Source organism: Panthera onca, chromosome B3, assembly GCF_046562875.1.
Source record: "Panthera onca isolate mPanOnc1 chromosome B3, mPanOnc1 haplotype 2, whole genome shotgun sequence".
NCBI classification, from domain to species: domain Eukaryota; kingdom Metazoa; phylum Chordata; class Mammalia; order Carnivora; family Felidae; genus Panthera; species Panthera onca.
The window spans coordinates 69,370,145-69,389,036 of record NC_138344.1 but is presented as its reverse complement, the minus strand read 5'-3'; the positions used below and the strand labels follow the sequence as shown (position 1 = coordinate 69,389,036).

At 37.0% G+C, this 18,892-nt stretch overlaps 2 protein-coding genes across 5 annotated transcripts in view; both read left to right on the top strand.

Annotated features, from left to right (window-relative positions):
• LPCAT4 (lysophosphatidylcholine acyltransferase 4) overlaps positions 1-8,186 on the top strand; it is a 153,218-nt gene extending 145,032 nt beyond the window's left edge. For both annotated transcript variants that reach the window (XM_060619033.3, XM_060619032.3), the window contains exon 15: positions 8,177-8,186. The gene's annotated coding sequence lies outside the window, so the exon portion shown is untranslated. The remainder of the gene's footprint in view (positions 1-8,176) is intronic.
• Positions 1-18,892, top strand: part of KATNBL1 (katanin regulatory subunit B1 like 1) — a 56,746-nt gene that overhangs the window by 26,362 nt on the left and 11,492 nt on the right. For all 3 annotated transcript variants that reach the window (XM_078448441.2, XM_060619035.3, XM_060619034.3), the window contains one exon: positions 18,253-18,383. In XM_078448441.2, the coding sequence (XP_078304567.1) occupies positions 18,267-18,383 (117 nt within the window). In that variant the 5' untranslated portion in view covers positions 18,253-18,266. The remainder of the gene's footprint in view (positions 1-18,252; positions 18,384-18,892) is intronic.

Genomic DNA, 18,892 nt, shown 5'->3' with positions numbered 1-18,892 from the left:
GCCACTTGAAAGAAACCCAAAGTAGGAATCATTGATGCGTATGCATCATTTTAAGGTACATGTGTACATCTCTCTTTTGAATCTCATTTTAAATGATTTTTTGAGTAACCACTATCCCAGTCACATTATATGAAATATTTTTATCATATATTTCAAGAGCTCTATAATCGTATTTTTTGACCCACTTATTTGCTTATCTAGAGGAAGTAATCTATTTTGTACAAATATATTTATATCCACCAAAGTATTTTCTGTAAAAGCAAAAATAAAATTCATGTGATAAAATAATATGCATTTAAATAATTTTCAAAAGACTTTCTAATATGTAGGAAAATATAATGTTGATGACACAATGCAGTATATAAAACTAAGCTGCTTGGCAGGAAAAGCACCAGAATAATATTGGTGGTTGAATTACTGGTGATTTTTTAAACTTGACTTATTTTAAAAGTAATACTTGTGTGAAATGCAAAATTTTGTATAAAGAGAGCATAAAGTAAAAAATTTCTTTACTGTTCTCCACCTTTGTGGTTCACCTTTGTAGAAGCATTCAGTGTTTCTTGGGATATTTTAATGTGAGAGAGATAACTTTTATTCATGTTTATTTCTCCCTTTTATGCAACACACTTCTTCTGTTCCCAAATCCAGGGATATGGAGTTAGAGAGGGACAGGACCCAGACTTCCTGCCCACATCTGTTTTTGTTTCTCTCTTTTCCCCCCTCCCCTTACTTTCACATTACTCTTGTTGAGACAAAGTTCACTGCATCTACAGTCATTGAGGGGAACACTACCTCTAGCCCAAAGAGCAAGGACATGCCATTTAAACTATATTATTGCAGAACATTGCTATATATATTTATATATAGCCCACAAATAAGCTTTACTCATTGAAGTACTCTAGTATCTTATCTATTTCTTTTAACTTATGGAAATATTTAACCATATAGAGAAACAGAGAGGATGGTATAATGAACATCCCAATTACCCAGCTTCAGCCATTATCAGCGTTTCTTGTTTCAGTGATTTTCCTGTACTCTGTGCAAATCCTAAATATCTCTTTTCATCTGTATGATGTATGTATGTAGATGTATCTCTAAAAGACTCTTAAGAAAATAACAAAGATAAAATACCATTCAACTAGAAGTAATTAACAATGATTAATAATACTTCCTTACTCTCATATTATTGCTGATAGAAATGCAAAATGGTACAATTTTTTAAAAGTTTGACAGCTTTCTTGAAAAGTTAAACATATACTTACCATCATCCCACTCCTAAGTATTTATCCAAGAGAAATGAAAGTATCTCCTCATGCTAAGACTCGTACAGGACTATTCTTAGCAGCTTTATTAGTAATAGCCCAAATTGGAAGCAACCCAAATGTTCATCAACAGATGAATGGATAAAGAAATTTTGATATATTCACAGAATAGAATACTGTTCTGCAGTAAAAAGGAATGGACTATTGATACATGTAACAGCATAGACGATTACCAAAATAATTATGTTGAGTGAAAGAAATCATACCTCCCTCAAAAAAGGAGAATATACTATATGATTCTATTTATGTAAAATACTAGAAATTGCAAACTAATGTATAGTGACGGAAAACAGATCAAGTGGTTAGGGAGGAATTATAAAGAGGCCCAGGAAATTTCTTAAGATTATGGATGGGTTCCCTATATTGATTGTGGTAACGGTTTAATGGGTATATATGTATGTATGTGTACAGAAGTACACTTTAAATATGTACAGTATATTATTTGTTATACTTTAGAGTTGTAAACAATTCCTTAATATCACATATTCAGTCAATACTCAAATTTCCCTAATTACACATTTTACCAGTTTTTTTAAACTAGAATCTTAAGCAATGTCCATACGTTGTATTTAGTTGATGCAGTGTCTTTTAATATATAGTTTTCTCTTCTTTATTTTTCTTTCTTGTGAAGTATTTGTTGAGGAAACTGAATTTTGTGTCCCAAAGAATTTGTGTTTTCTGGATTTTTAAAACTATATCCCCCACGATAGTGCTTAATAGGCCCTCTTTGTCTTCTGTATTTCCTTTAAACTGATAGTTTGTAACAGACAGTTGAAACTTGATTATGTTCAGGCTAGATTTTTTGGCAAGAATACTTAATAATAGTGTTGTGAAGTGTATTTCCTGTTGTATCACACCAGGAGGCATGTAATACCTGATTTTCTCCTTGTTTGTGATGCTAAAGTTGATAAGTGGTTTGGATGTTGTCAGTCTGATCTGTTCTTTATACAGTTCCCCATCACCATCTGTATGTTTTTACTTTGTATTTGTGCTCAAATTGAACAACGATTTCTGGAGAAGAACTGAAAATATAGTAAACAGGAAAGCTCTAGATTCTGATTTTTGAGTACCTAAGAGTTTTTGCTGTGGTTGCTTAGCGAGCTTTCCCTCATTTCATTTGTACAATTTCCTTTGTGTCTTCAGGGATCAGATCAGGTATGACATAAGATATATTTCTGGATACTTTACTCTCAGATTAGAGTCACTGCTGCTGCTCTTTTAGCAACCTGTGTATATATTTCTCTTTTATAGCACTTATTTTATATTTGTTGACTTTTTCTTTTCTTCCCCACTAGGCCATGATCTTCTTGAGAAGTAAGATGTGTACTTCTTACTCATCTCTTGACACATATAGGCGCTCAATAAATGCATGTTGAATTGAATACATGTGCTTTCTTTAATCATTTAAAAAATGAACTTTAAAATACTAGTACTTTGTGATGATATTTGTTCTGGAGGATATACGCATATATACACACACACATACACGTCTGTGTATATATTTAAATTAAGAGTTGTTGAATTACCTTTTAGATTGTGTAACTAAGAGGCGCCTGGGTGGCTCAGTTGGTTAAGTATCCAACTTCAGCTCAGGTCATGATCTTGTGGTTTGTGAGTCCAAGCCCTGCTTTGGGCTCTGTGCTGACAGCTCAGAGCCTGGACCCTGCTGCAGATTCTGTGTCCCCCACGCTCTCTGCCGTTCCCCCACCTGCGTTCTGTGTCTCTTTCTTTCAAAAAATGAATAAACATTAAATTTTTTTTTTTTTTTTTTAGATGTGTATCTAAAGGTGTGAAATGCAGCCCCTGATCAGGAGAATCTCATTTTTCAGTCTAGTTGGCAAGAGGAGACACACCTGGATCAGTTAGTTTTCAGTCATGTCTTACATTTAAACCCTCAATTATTTATTAATTGTTAAAGTCCTAAACTATGTGATGTTAATTTACTAAGTGCCATAAAAAAGTGGTGAAGGAAGAGATCAATGAAGATAGGAATCGAGAAATAATACGGAGAGGAAACTTTGAATTCAGTCATTTATGGTCAGAGGCCATGATGGAATGGAAAGGGACATTTCTGTTTCCATAAAAGAAGAAACATTTCACTTCCATAAAAATGAAACATCAGGGGAGGCAGGAAGTATTTTTAAATTTTTTTTTTTTAACGTTTATTTATTTTTGAGACAGAGAGAGACAGAGCATGAACGGGGGAGGGGCAGAGAGAGAGGGAGACACAGAATTGGAAGCAGGCTCCAGGCTCTGAGCCATCAGCCCAGAGCCCGACGCGGGGCTCGAACTCATGGACAGTGAGATCGTGACCTGAGCTGAAGTCGGCCACTTAACCGACTGAGCCACCCAGGCGCCCCTTTTTAATTTTTTTTTTTTAATCTTTTTTTTTTAACGTTTATTTATTTTTGAGGAGGCAGGAAGTATTAATAGCAAAACAAATGAGACTTAATGTTATAAAGTGTTTTCTGTGTTTAAGGATGCTTACAATGAGTTTAGAAGTGCATACCCTTTTCTCATTTCCTTTTGTGAAAGCTTTTTTTTTTTCATTTTTTTTTTAATGTTTCTTTATTTTTGAGAGAGAGAGAGAGAGAGAATGTGAGTAGGGAGAGACAGAGAGGGAGACACAGAATCTGAAGCAAGCTCCAGGCTCTGAGTTGTCAACACAGAGCCTGACATGGGACTCCAGCTCACAAACTGTGAGATCATGACCTGAGCTGAAGTCGGATGCTTAGCCTACTGAGCCATCCAGGTGCCCCTCCTTTTGTGAAAGCTTTAATGTGGTTAGTTTCTTACATTTTCATCATTTTCTCATACACTTAACAGCCCTTGATCCTTCTGTAAAGTTCCAATGTTAGTTCTCTGCTTTCTGTCTTCAAAGTTGGCCTACTGCTTTGAAATCACTTTAGTCAGTTAAAATATTCTTTTCTTAAGTTTTGACAGTTAGGTAATTAACTTATTTACCCCCCATTCTCTTTATCCTAGTTCTTCCTTTATTTAAAAACAAAACCGGAGTGCCTGGGTGGCTCAGTCGGTTAATCGTGTGACTTCGGCTCAGGTCATGATCTCTTGGTTCGTGAGTTTGAGCCTCACGTCAGGCTCCATGCTGACAGCTCAGAGCCTGGAGAATGCTTCGGATTCTGTCTCCCTCTCTCTACCCCTCCCCCGCTCACGCTCTGTCTCTCTCTGTTTCTCAAAAATATATAAATGTTAAAAAAAAAAAAAGCCACCAAACTGTTTTATTGTCTGCAGGTTTTCTTTTACTTTTGGAGTGGGGCAGGATAAATATGCAAACATCTTTGTTTTTAAAGATGAGGAAAATGAGACTTAGTTATTTCTAAGGTCACATAGCTAGTTAAATAGGAAAGCTAGAGATTTGAACATGGGACTATTTGACCTAATCTTTTAGCTACACTAAACTTTAAGGTTGGTTGAGTCTTTAATTTTTCACCCAGTTAGTGAGTTTTGATAACTACTGCATGGTGAGCAAAAAAGCTTCCAGAGAGCTAGGAGAGACCAGAGAAGCCTGGAAGTCTTTGCAGATTAAGCTTTTAGCTCCCACTGGCCTCCAAATGAGAGCACTCACCCTTCATCATTGCACACAGAGGACACTGAAGGCATCTCCCATACTCAGGGCCAGACAACCCACATAGATGAGTAGAACATGGAGAGAGCCAGAAAAGTGAGCCTTAGTAATCACCAATCAGAACAGTACATATTTCAGATACTTGGAGCAGAGCAATGTTTCTAGAACGTTCACCACTGAAATATGGACCAATTTCCTGGAGGAAAAAAAAACGGATGGGGGCTCCTGGGTGGCTCAGTCCATTAAGCGGTTAAGCGTCTGACTCTGGTTCAGCTTGGGTCATGATCTCAGGGCTTGTGGGTTCGAGCCCCACATCGGGATCTGCCCTGGCAGCCTGCTTGTGACTGTCTCTCTCTCTTCCTCTCTCTCTGCCCCTCCCCTGTTTGCACACGTGTGCTCTCTAAATAAATAAATAGATAGATAAATAAATAAGCTTAAAAAAAAAAAAGAATGGATATGGGCCTAGTGAAACCACATTTCTCACTTTTGTCAAGTGAGTGTCAAGTGTCCAAGGAGCCTAATGAAAAGCTATGAATGACTTGCGCTCTGCACCCCAATTTTTTATTTTCTTATTTTTTTTAATGTTTATTTTTGAGAGAGAGTGGGTGTGGGGGGGAGAGACAGAGAGAGAGAGGGAGACAGAGGATCTGAAATGGGCTCTGCACTGACAGCAGCAAGCCCAATGCAGGACTTGAACTCAGGAACCTGAGCTGAACTCGGACACTCACCCGACTGAGACACCCAGGCACCCCCACCCCAATTTTTTTAAAGTCAGGTTATTGAGGTGTCATTGACATGAGTTTTGACGTTTGCAGAGTTAAATGTGTTTAGTCACTACCACAGTCAAGGAATAGAACACGTAGGGTGCCTGAGTGGCTCAGTCAGTTAAGAATCCAACTCTTGATTTCGGCTCAGGTCAGGATCTCACAGTTCATGAGTTCAGTCCCTCCATTGGGCACTGTGCTGCCAGTGTGAAACCTGCTTGTGATTCTCTCTCTCCATCTCCACCCGCCCCCCCCGTCTCAAAATAAACAACAAAAAAAAAAAAGAAATAGAACATGTCCCTCCCTACAGAAAGTTCCCTCTTGTCCTTTTGTGGTCAACTTCTCCCTTCTTCGAGACTCTGGCAACAGTTGCTATTTTTCTTTCCCTATCATTTTGCCTTTTCGAGAATATCATAAAATGAAGTTGTATGGTGTATGCTGTTTGGAGTCTCACGTCTCTCATTTAGCATAATGGGATTGAGACATATTCATGTTGTCATGTGTATTAGTAACCTGTTTCTTTTTATTGCTGAGTAGTTGATAATTTTTATGGAACTACAGAAAATCCAGTCTAGGAATGTAAACCTTTTAACTAAGGCGGGTGACCATATATCCCAATTTGCTTGACAAACTTGGTTTATGCCTATTGACCCAGCATAATTTTTTCTAAATTTATTTTCAAGTTAGTTAACATATAGTATAGTCTTGGCTTCAGGAATAGAATCCAGTGATTCATCTGTTATATGACACCCACTGCTCATCCTGAAAAGTGCCCTCTTTAATGCCCATCACCCATTTAAACCTTCCCCCCAACCACCTCACCTCCAGCAACCCTCAGTTTGTTCTCTGTACATAAAGTCTCTTATGGTTTGCCTTCCTCTCTCTTTTTATCACATTTTTCCTTCCCTTCCCTTATGTTCATCTGTTGTGTTTTTCAGATTCCACACATGAGTGAAATCGATATCTGCCTTTTTCTGACTGACTTATTTCACTTAGCATAATGCACTCTGGTTCTATCCACATTGTTTCAAATGTCAAGATTTCATTCTTTTTCATCACCGAGTAGTATTCCATTGTATGTATATACCACATCTCTTTGTCCATTCATCAGTCGATGGACATTTGGGCTCTTTTCATAATGTGGCTATTGTTGATAGTGCTGCTATAAACATTGGGGTACATATGCCCCGTCAAATCAGCATTTTTGTATCCTTTGGATATATTCTTTGTAGTGCAATTGCTGGGTCATCCAGCATTCTTCACAGAGCTAGAACAAACAATCCTGAAATTTGTATGGAACGAGAAAAGACCTCACATAGCCAAAGTAATGTTGAAAAAGAAAACACAAGCTGGAGGCATCACAATTGCGGACTTTAAACTGTATTACAAAGCTGTAATCATCAAGACAGTATGGTATTGGCACAAAAGTAGACACATAGATCAGTGGAATAGAGAACCCAGAAGTGGACCCACCTGCCAACTAATCTTTGATGAAGCAGGAAAGAGTATCCAGTGGAAAAAAGGCAGTCTCTTTAGCAAATGGTGCTGGAAAACTGGACGGTGACATGCAGAAAAATGAACCTGGACCACTTTTTATACCATACACAAAAATAAATTCAAAATGGGTGAAAGACCCAGCATAATTTTTAATAGTATTTCCTTTCATTCTCAAATATGTCCTGGTTTGGTTGATAAATTATATGGTTGATATGATATGATCATAGTTTACTTGCTCTGCAGTGTTGTCAGATTTGCCTTCCAAAATACCAGAATTGTATATATTTATATTTATTAGAACTATTGTGATAATAGCAGTAATTACTTACATGTAATCTCATTTTGATTTCAATAGCATCCCCATTTTGCATTTGAAAAAACAGATTCAGAATAGAATAAATGACCTGCCAAAAATCATGAGCTAGAAAGTGATAAAACCTGCATTGTCTTATCTACATATTCACCATTAATCTCTCCTGTTACTTGAGGTGCAGTAGAGTGTGTTAGTTAAGAATGGAGGCAGTGGTGACAGAAGGCCTCAATTCCAGTCCCAACTCTTACCATTTTTTTGCTGTTTGACTTTGGACAAATTATGTAATCTTCTTGTGCCTCAGTTTCATCATTTATTAAAAGGGCATAATATGATATCTGCAATGTCTATGGGTAGCATATGGTAAATTTGTACTAAAGGCTACCTATTATTTTTTAATGATATTGTTATTTGATTAACACCATTGCAATGGAACTTCTGTCCCTCAACAAAAACCTCTGTTCCCACCATATTAAAAAGAAAAAGTGGGGAGCATTTTGCTCTTTTCTCTTTCTAATTAAAAATAAATTATTAATCTTTAATAATATGGTACCCAATTATGAAAGTCTTCAACATTTAGATAAATAGTTTAGTTTTGGGTGTAGTAAATCAATTCCACAAATTATGTTCCTTGGAACATCTGCATCTTTCAAATTTTATATGTATCAACATTTTAAAAAGTAGGATGGTGGCCAAGTTTGTTTGGGAAGCAGAGTGAAATAAGATTATACAGGCTTCTCAGAGCCTTGTTAATGTATTTAAGTAATTCCCAGAAATAATTTAATATGCAGCTTATCCAGACTTATGTGAACAGAGTAAAACGTCTATTAAATCTATGTGGATACTCTAAACATAATTCAGGAAATCCTGTAGTAAACAGTAAGGAACTACTGGAGATATGGGGATTTTGCCATGAACACTGTAGGTTGTAAAGAATGATTTGCAGGGACCAGGAAGGGAGGGTGACAGGAAAGTCAAATAATTGTTATAGTAATTTGGGCTTGAAGTGATAGGGCTGACAGTGGACAAAGTAAGGTCAGAATGGATCCATGAAATATTTTGAAGAAAGATTCAAGAAGACTTAGTAATCCGTTAGAAGAAAGGAGAGAGAATCAAAATAAATCCTAGGTTTTTATTTGGGAGAAGTTTGATGCCAGCTAGGCATGTGGTAGCTAGGCAGGGCAGTTAGTTGGTTTGACATTGGAAGAGACTGAAGAGGTTTGTTTTAGATGTGTTGACGTGGACCAATCAATGCCAGATCAGGAAGCCAAATAAATAGGAGTCAAAAGAGAGACTGGGTTTAGAGAAATAGCTGAAGCCGTGAAAACATGGTTTTTTTCTTTTTTTTTTTTTTTCTTTCCAATTTTAGTGTAGAGATAAAAGAGTTGTTGAAGGAAAAGGAACCAAAAGGGTTAGTAAGGGAGCAAGGAGAGTCAAGGTACTGTAGTGCTTTGTCCTATGAATAGAAAAATTGTGTGTGTGTGTGTGTGTGTGTGTGTGTGTGTATGTGTGTGTGTATGTATTGGGGGTACAGTGAAGGGATGAAGAAGCTAAATGGTGAGGAAGAATGAGCAGAAGTCTTTAGACTTGGCTGGGCTGACCTTGATATGAGCGTCATCAGTGTTATATTATAAAAGGCTCCCTTATAAGCTTCAAGTGACTTTGAAGATGTAATTTTTTTCAAATGAGAGGACAAAATCAAGGTTATAAAGGGTTAAAGAGAAAATGGAAACTAAAAAGCACTCATTGTAGAAATTTGGCAGGAAAGAGAAGTAGAGAAAGGGTATAGGAGTTGATAGAGGAAACCTGAGCATGTTTGAAAGCAGAAGGGGAGGAATCAGTTCAAAGGGAGAAACTGAAGATATGGGGGATGGGGAGGGGGGGAAGCTAAGTCCCAAATGAGGTGAGAAAGCAAGAACTGAGAAAATTAGATAGCATTGCCCTAATTTTGGAGAAGTTAAAATAGATCTTTCCGATGGAATGTTACCTCTCTGTTTTGGTATTTATACCTTTTTCACTCTTTTACTATAAGGGAGTTGTACAATTAAGCTGCTTTTATAAGACAGTGACCTCATTAAGTTAAAATATTTATTCAAATTATGAAATAATTCATGTTCCTTGAAGAAAGTAGAGAACCCTGTAAATGAAGGGGAAAAATCACCTGTAATTTCACTAGCAATAAGTAACTTTTGTTAGTGGTTTGGTAGAGTTCTTATGAATACATTGATCATTTAAACACACACACACACACACACACACACACACACACACATATAGCTTTTGAAAAACCGGGATTATGAGAATGCAAGATGGTGCAGTCACTCTGGAAAACAGGATGGAGGTTCCTCAAAAAACTAAAAATAGAACTACCCTACGTCCCAGTAATTACACTATTAGGCATTTATCCACAGGATACAGGTGTGCTGTTTCCAAGGGACACGTGCACCCCCATGTTTATAGCAACACTATCAACAATAGCCAAAATATGGAAACCGCCCAAATGTCCATCAATGGATGAATGGATAAAGAAGATGTGGTATATATATACAATGTAGTATTACTCGGCAATCAAAAAGAATGAAATCTTGCCATTTGCAACTACGTGGATGGAACTGGAAGGTATTATGCTAAGCAAAATTAGTTAGAGAAAGACAAAAATCATATGACTTCACTCATATGAGGACTTTAAGAGACAAAACACATGAACATAAGGGAAGAGAAGTAAAAATAATATAAAAACAGGGAGGGGGACAAAACAGAAGACTCATAAATATGGAGAACAAACTGCGGGTTACTGGAGGGGCTGTGGGAGGGGGGGGTGGATTAGATGGGTAAGGGGCACTAAGGAATATACTCCTGAAATCATTGTTGCACTGTATCCTAACTAATTTGGATGTAAATTTTTTTAAATAAAAAATGAAACTACAAAAAAATAACTTAATTAAAATAAATAAATTTAAAAAAAAAAACAGGATTACACTACACGTTTATTTTTTTTAACCTGCTTTTTGTAATGCCATTCCTTTTTTGTCTTTTTTTCTTCAATTTTTTTAATGTTTTTATTTATTTTTGAGAGAGAGAGAGCTTGAGTTGGGGAGTGGCAGGGAGAGGGAGACAGAGAATCTGAAGCAGGCTATGCTCCCTAACCTCTCAGCACAGAGCCTGATATGGGGCTCGAACTCATGAAACGCAAGATTACAAACTGGGCCGAAGTTGGACACTGAACTGACTGAGCCACCCAGGCACCCCAATGCCATTATTTTTTTAACCTTCTTCCACTCACAAAACATTCTTCGAAAGTAGTGTTTTTAATATTCCATTGTAGACCCTGATCCCATTTGGATCAACCTTAGCATTATCAATTCCCTTTTTAAACCTTGTTTTTAAACCTGATCCAGATTTCATTTTTAAATGTTTGTGCTGCATATACCAAAGCAGTTATTGAGTGCCCGGTAGCTGAATTTAGGTGGAGGGAATCTATATCCCCAGGTCCTTAAGATTGTACCAGAAAAATCTCATCTTTACCTTCTATTCCTCTCCCCTTCGTTGAAATTTTGAAGAAAAAAGCCCATGTTCATCCTTCCCGTTCATTTTTATGTGTGGCTGCTGTCTTATTAAGAAACCTGTGAGTTTTCTTTGAGCCCTGTAAATCCCCTGGTGGGACTTAGAAGAGAGAAGAAAAGCTTACCCTTATAGGGTAAGGAAAGGATGGGAAGTAAGACTCCCGTTTTGGTTTATGTTCATTTGTCTCTCTCTTGTCTCCTCAGAAGAATTAGTACTACCATCTTATTTGCTTGTTTGCCTGTTCAAGATTGAAAGTGTTGACTCTCATGTGGGTAGGAATGCGTTGCATTCAGTTAATGAAAATAAAGATGTGGAATGGCATGGATTTTATGCCCTACATTCTGTCACTAGCCTAGCGTCTTTGGGTTACTTGATCTCCTGGGTTTAAAAAAAAAAAAAAGTTAGGCTGAAGCTTTAAATTCTAAAACCTCTTTATTTTTTATTTGTGTATCTTATTATTATATGATAATGGTTATAAACAGTTTTCAACCTCATGACTTGGGGTTGAAGTCAAGCCCTTTGTGAGAGGAAGTCTGTGGTAGTGATTGGAGGAGAATACTTGATACCAAGAATATTAATTATTGTAATTCTTTGTTCACAACCATGCTTCGCTTTTTAAGAAGAGGAATGAAATTGCCTAGTGATATTGCAGAGTTAAATACATTGTAAGTAATTGATATACTGTGGTGTATTGATGTAAAAAGAAAGCTTGAATTAATTTGATCTTGAGCTGTAAGAAGTTATTAGAGTCAAAAGTCCAGACGTGTTTCATTCTTGTATGATGAGTTTTTCTCACGTTTCATTCCTGTATGATGAGTTTTTCTCTTCGTTGTGAGTAGGTAGGGAGTATGTGAACACGTAGAGCTGTTTAATCTCTTAATTTGGCAGCCATTGTAGATGAATAGATCCCTTTTCATCTTTCCGATAAGAGATAACTACTGTATGAGGGGAATTCAACCCTCCAACTCCTTCTACCAGAGTTTGTTCTATCTTCTCAAGAAAATACCCATAACAGTCACTGTTTTATCTTTATTTAAGAAAATATGCGCCATATCCAATGTTCAGAACAATTATGGGTAAAGTTAGTATTTCAGTCTCAGTATCTTCTAACCCTTGCTTTCATTCCCTTTAGGCCTTGTTTCATTTTATTCCTTTTGAATTAAAAGATTATCCTTTCTGGTTTCTGTAATCATGGTCTTCATCCACTCTTAATTTTATTTCAGATTATTCTTTTTGTATATTAGCAAATAGCACTGTGGAAACACCTAGGAGCCTCAACAATTGCTTTAAACCGTCTTTTTATCTGAAAAAAAATTCTTAACATGCATTTATTTTTTGAAAGACAGAGGCAGAGTGTGAGCAGGGGAGGGGCAGAGAGAGAGAGAGGGAGACACAGAATCCCAGGCTGTCAGCACAGAGCCTGACGTGGCACTCGAACTCACAAACTGTGAGATAATGACCTGAGCCAAAGTCAGACACTTAACTGACTGAGCCACCCAGGCGCCCCACTTTAAACTGTTTAGTAGCACTATGAAATGCTCTGGAGGGGAAAGGATAATCTTACATTATTGCCCAAGAAGGGTAATAGCAAATGTATCCGATGTAAAGCAAAATGGACTCTGTAGTGTAAAAATCCTTTGTAACAAAACTTTACCAATTACACTTTTGATAGTGTATTTTTTTTTAATTTTTTTTAACGTTTATTTATTATTGAGAGACAGAGAAAGACAGAGCATGAGCAGGGGAGGGGCAGAGAGGGTGAGACACAGAATCCGAAGCAGGTTCCAGGCTCTGAGCTGTCAGCACAGAGCCCAATGCGGGGCTTGAACTCGTGAACCACAAGATCATGACCTGAGCTGAAGTGGGATGCTTAAGCAACCGAACCACCTAGGCGCCCCTTGATAATTTACTTGTTAAAGCTTTATTGAACTATAACTTATATACCATAAAATGCACCTGTTTTAAATGTAGAGTTCACTGATTTTGAGTATATGCAGAATTTTAGTTATCGACCACAGTCTATTTTTAGAACATTCCATTGTCACCGTCACTCCCAAAGAAGCATTGTGTCCATTTGCAGTTATTCTCACTCCTACCTCAGCCCTAGGCAACCATTAATCTACTTTCTGTCTGTGCTCTTTATTTTTATGGATATTTCATATCAATGAAATTACATAATATCTCTTGTGTTTATCTTCTTTCACTTAACTGTGATGTTCATACATATTGTATAGCATGTATTATTTTCATTTTTATTGTTGAGTAGTATTCCCAACAGATAGAGCACATTTTCTTTTTCCATTCACCAGTTGGTAGACATTTGGATTGTTTCCAGTCTTTAAAAACATTTTTAAAAATTTATTTATTTTGAGAGAGAGAGAGAGAGAGAGAGAGAGGCTGTGTGTGGGTGCATAACCTGGGGAGGAGCAGAGAGAGGGGGAGAGAATCCCAAGCAGGCTCCATGCTGTGTTAGCACAGAGCCTGATGTGGGGTCAAACTCACAAACCGTGAGGTCATGATGTAAGCCAAAATCAAGAGTCAGACACTTAACCAAATTAGCCACCCAGGTGCCCCATGGGTTGTTTCTACTTTTTAGCTATTCTGAATAATGTTTTTATCAACATTTGCATACAGGTCTTTGTGTAGACATAAACTTACGTTTTTCATGAGTAAATATGTAGGAGTAGATTTGCTGGATCATATGGTAAATCCATATTTAACATTTCAAGAAACTGCCAAACTATTTTCCAGAGTCACTATACCATTTTACATTCCTACAATAATGTAAGGGTTCCAGTTTCTCCATATCCTTCTCAACATTTGTTATTATATGTCATTTTTATTATAGCCCTTCTCATAGTTGTGAAATAGTATGTCATTGTGGTTGTAACTTGCATCATTAGTTAAAATGGCATGTCCTTGTTCTGCTGTTGTTGGGTGGAGTTTTTTGTCATTGTTGATTTTATCCTGTTGGTTGATGGTTTTGTCTTACAGCCTTGTTGAATTTGTCTGTTTGTTCCATCAGTTATCTGGAGGAGATATTGAAATCTCTAAGATTATTGTGGAATTTCCTGTTTCTCCTTTCAGCCCCTTTCAGTTTTTGCTTCATGTATTTTTCAGCTGTCTTCTTTGGTACACACATATTTAAGATTTCTTTTTTTTTCTTTCCTAAGATTAAAAAAATTTTTTTTTTGTTGTTGTTTTTTTACATTTATTTGTTTTTGATAGAGAGAGACAGAGCACGAGTGGGGGAGGGGCAGAGAGAGAGGGAAACCCAGAATCCAAAGCAGGCTCCAGGCTCTGAGCTGTCAGCACAGAGCCCGACGCAGGGCTCGAACTCACAAACCTTGAGATCATGACCTGAGCCTACTGAGCCACCCAGGAGCCCCTAAAATTTTTTTGAATTTATCTTTATTTATTTTTTGAAGCAGGCCATTTATTTATTTATTTTTAAGTTTATTTATTGAGAGAGACAGAGACAGCAAGAGCAGGGGAAGGGCAGAGAAAGAGAATCCCAAGCAGGCTCCACACTGCCAGCTGTAGAGCATGATGTAGGGCTCAAACTCACAAACCGTGAGATCATGCCCTGAGCTGAAGTTGGACGCCCAACTGACTAAGGAACCCAGACACCCCTTACAGTTTAATTATCTTAAATATTTCCTCTCTGTGTATTTTGAACCACATCAGATTGTGTTATAATTTTTGCTTCAACCATCAAACATGTTTACCATTTTCTTTTTGTCTTTCTGATGTTCTAAGATTTCTTCTTTAACTTCCTTTTACCCGAGAATGTCTTGGTTTCCCCTTCATTCCTGAAGGATTTCCTCTGCACATAGGATGCTGGGTTGACAATTCTTTTAACTTGGCAAATGTGCCATTGCCTTGTGACTCTCCTTCAGTTACCTCCATCTCTTCTCTCATGAGCACCACGTTTTATTTCGTTTATGTAGAAACGTCTTCCCTTAGCCTGCTCTCCTGCTTCAGTGGTTGTCCTCTACTCCTTGTGCACAGACTTCACTCATCCTGGAATCTTCCTTCATAACCATCCTGGGAATTCCCTTCTCCTCTTTCCTGTTGGATTTCCATTTCTTATATTTCTAATATTTGTTTTTCACTTCTCTGATTGCTACTGCAAAGAATGTTTTTGGAATTCTGAATGTCTGAAGATATCTCTGTTATACTAAATTGGTAATTTGGCTAGTTATAAATCTTAGGTTCCTTAAGAATTTTGAAGGCATTGTTTTATGTCATAATAATGTGTGACCTGATTGGGGTTTTAGGGTTTACTGTTTGTTTGTTTGTTTGCTTACTTGCTTCATGTTTTCAGCTTTTCTAGTGCCATGAAATGTGACAGTTATGTGCCTTGTAGGTCTATTTTCATGGACCATGATGGACCTCATTGTGTTTTTCAATGTGGAAATTCATGTCCTTCAATTCTATACAATTTTCAGTTATATCTTTGATTTCTTCTTTGTTTTCTCTGTACTCTTTCTAAAATTCCATTTATTTGGGTGTTGCTTCCTCTAAGCCAATCTTACCTATGTTTTTCCTATATTCCAGGAGATACCCTCAAGTTTCTTTTCCAACTTTCTGTTGATTTTTTTTTTTTTTGCTATCTTATTTTACCCTATTTTAAATTTCCAAATTAAATTTTAATTTCTTTGTTGGTTTGTTTTCTGTCTCATTTGTGTTTCATGTATGCAGTTTGTTCTTGTCTCTTGAGGGTTTCTGATAGTTGAGTTTGTTGATATAATTTACATAAGATAAAAATTCATCCTTTTTAGTGCATAGTTCTGTTAGTTTTGGCAGGTAACTACCACCATAATCAAGATGTAAAACAGTTCTTTGGGGACTTTGACCAAAACTGATGTCAGTATTTTTAGATGTGTGAATGTGTAGGTATGTATGTTTTCCTCTGGGCTTGATGAGAGTTTCCCAAAGAAGGATTTTCTGCACTCCTCCTGGAGTGTATAAGGCTGGCTGCGAGAGGCAAATGGTGGAAACGTTAGATCTCAGTATTTAGTATGTAAACTTTCACTTGATTCCCTATTAGAATATATTCTTCTCCTTCATTTCTGCTTGGTATTTCCTATCCCAGGGACTCTGGTTTAAATTTTCTGTACTGTAAAACGTTTATTGGAATGGGGAAAGGGGTCTAGGGATCTAAATGTTTCTTAAATGGATATTCAATCATTGATTAATGATTGCTAAGAATAAGAATAAGAATAAGAATAAGAATCTACTTATTCTTAAGCCTGCATTTATCCTCACTTCTTGAGGTCCTCAATATTGCCAACTCCTAAACCTTTGGGGGATTCTGCTTTAAACCTTTACTCATTGCTGATTTAGGGTTTGGCTTTGTCAGGTCTGAAAACTGCTTTGCAGTTTTCAAAATGTTGTTGCCATTGACTCGACTCCTCTTTGTCATTATGAGTTTTATGCCTTTAAAAATCCTTTACTATCACTGTAATGGGGTTTCAGGGAAGGGTAGAAATAATTGCCTATGTTTAGTCATTATCTTTAATAAGTATCTCTACCTTGTACGAAAGATCCTTTATGATCTAGCTTCTATCTCTCCAGCCTCATTTTTCACTCTGCTGCAACCCACCTCCAGCCTAAGCTCCAGTCACATGCATCTACTTAAGAGATTGCCAAACAAACCGTGTTGGTTCATGCCTTTCAGTTCTGTTCATGCTATTTTTTCAATGTGCTATTTATCCTTTAAGTCTCTCCTCAGGGAAGCTTTGCTGCCTCACATGAGTGTCCTGTCAGGGTGTTTATCGTGTTACTGCAATTATTTATTTTTTTAAAAAGTCTCATCGTAGAGGTTTTTTAAAACATTTTTTTTAATGTTTATTTATTATTGAGAGAGAGAGCGCAAGCAGGGGAGGGGCAGAGAGAGGAGGAGACACAGAATTCGAAGCAGGCTCCAGGCTCTGAGCCGTCAGCACAGAGCCTGACGCGGGGCTCAAAACCACAAACTGTGAGATCATGACCTGAGCCGAAGTTGGACGCTCAGCCAACTGAGGCACCCAGGCGCCTCACATCCTAGAGGTTTTTTAATCTGAGGTTACAGGTAGAAAGGATGCCCAGGGATTAGTGGCAGGAGATCATAGAATACCCTGAAATTATTTGCACATTTTTGTGTGTTTGTGCGTAGTTTTGGAAAATTGTCTAAGGCAGATTTTCTTCTAAGAGGTGCATCAGAAATGCTGTGGAGCTTTTTTAGAAATATAATTGCTTTGGGCTTTACTCCAGAGATCTGCTGAGTTACAGTCTGAAATTAAGGCCCAGAAAGATATGTTTTCTAAAAGCTTCCCAAGTGATCCTTGAGAACAACATCTCTGGTCCATCATCTACATTAATTCCAGGGCCTGGCATATATAGTGAATGCTCAGTAAATGTTGAAAAAAGGAACGAGGGAGGAACTTGTATTCAGGTCATGGGCTGAAATAAATTTCTTATGTGAAACCTGGGTGCAAGTCAGGAAATCAGTAATTTATTCTGTTACATATAGGAAGTAATAGCCTCTATTTCCTCCCCCTCTTTGGATATAATTGAAGAACTGAAAAATAGTGGAATGGCTTTCCAAAGGGAGAGGAAAGCTCTGGAGACCTAACTGTAAGAATGAAAGAAAAATTTAAGGATTAGACATAAAACAAGTCAGATATAGATAGATATAGATATAGATATAGATATAGATATAGATATAGATATAGATACAGATATAGATATAGATATAGATATAGATATGGATATATATATAGTTTGATTTTTATTCCTCTGGCTGCTTATAGTTGTATTTGACCCACTGATTTTGATTCTAAAACTAGACATCTATACATTTGGATGTCATTGATACTTACTATATAGACCTGATTTCATAACCTATAAATTTAAATTTAATATATGACTAGTGATAGGGCAAATGTGGAGATTGACATGTTGCATTGGCAAAAAATATATGCCATATTATTGTTTACTGGCTGCAACTAAAGAATGAGAACAGAAAGAGCCTAATTTCCTGGAATGCCCTGCCTTGTGTTTCCTCTGTTTAAGGTTAAAAAGTGTATAAATTAGAACCATGTCCTCTGCTTTACTCATAAACCTCTTTTACATAGTGTTGTATTTTTATGTGTCTGTTAAGGAAATGATCAGGCTCTTTTGCTTTTTGTATTTTCTATTTATTATTTTTGTTTTGTTGTTTAGGTATTTAAGAGATTATGGCAACTGAGGCCCACAATGTTAAAAAACGAACCTTTTGTAATAATATTGAGGATCATTCCACTGATCTTCCTAGAAAAAGGATCTCTAATTTTACTAATAAGAACATGAAGGAGGTAAGTGCATGGTTTCTAGGAAATGGGTGAGAGAGTATCTTAATCTGTTCATGGTGCTATAGCATAATACCATAGACGAGATGACTTATAAACAGTGGAAAGTTATTTTTCACAGTTGTGGAGACTGGGAATTCCAAGACAAAGGCCCTGGCTGATTTGGCATCTGGTTAGAACTCATTTCCTGGTTCATAGTTGTCTATCTTGTCTGCTGTCTTCACATGGTAGAAGGGGCAAAAGAGCTCTCGGGGGTCTCTTTTACAAGGCCTCTAATCCCATTCATTAGGATGACACCTCATGACCTTAATCGCCTCCCAAAGGCCCCACCTCCTAATATCATTCATTTTGGGCATTAGGATTTCAACATGAATTCTGGGGAGACGTTGTCATTCAGTACATCAGATAGTTTACACTGTTAAGTCTATGGATAGTTTTGATTAAACTATTTAAACAAAAGGAAGGTGACCATTTGCTTAGTCTCCCAGAATTAGGTAGAATTAATGAAATACTGA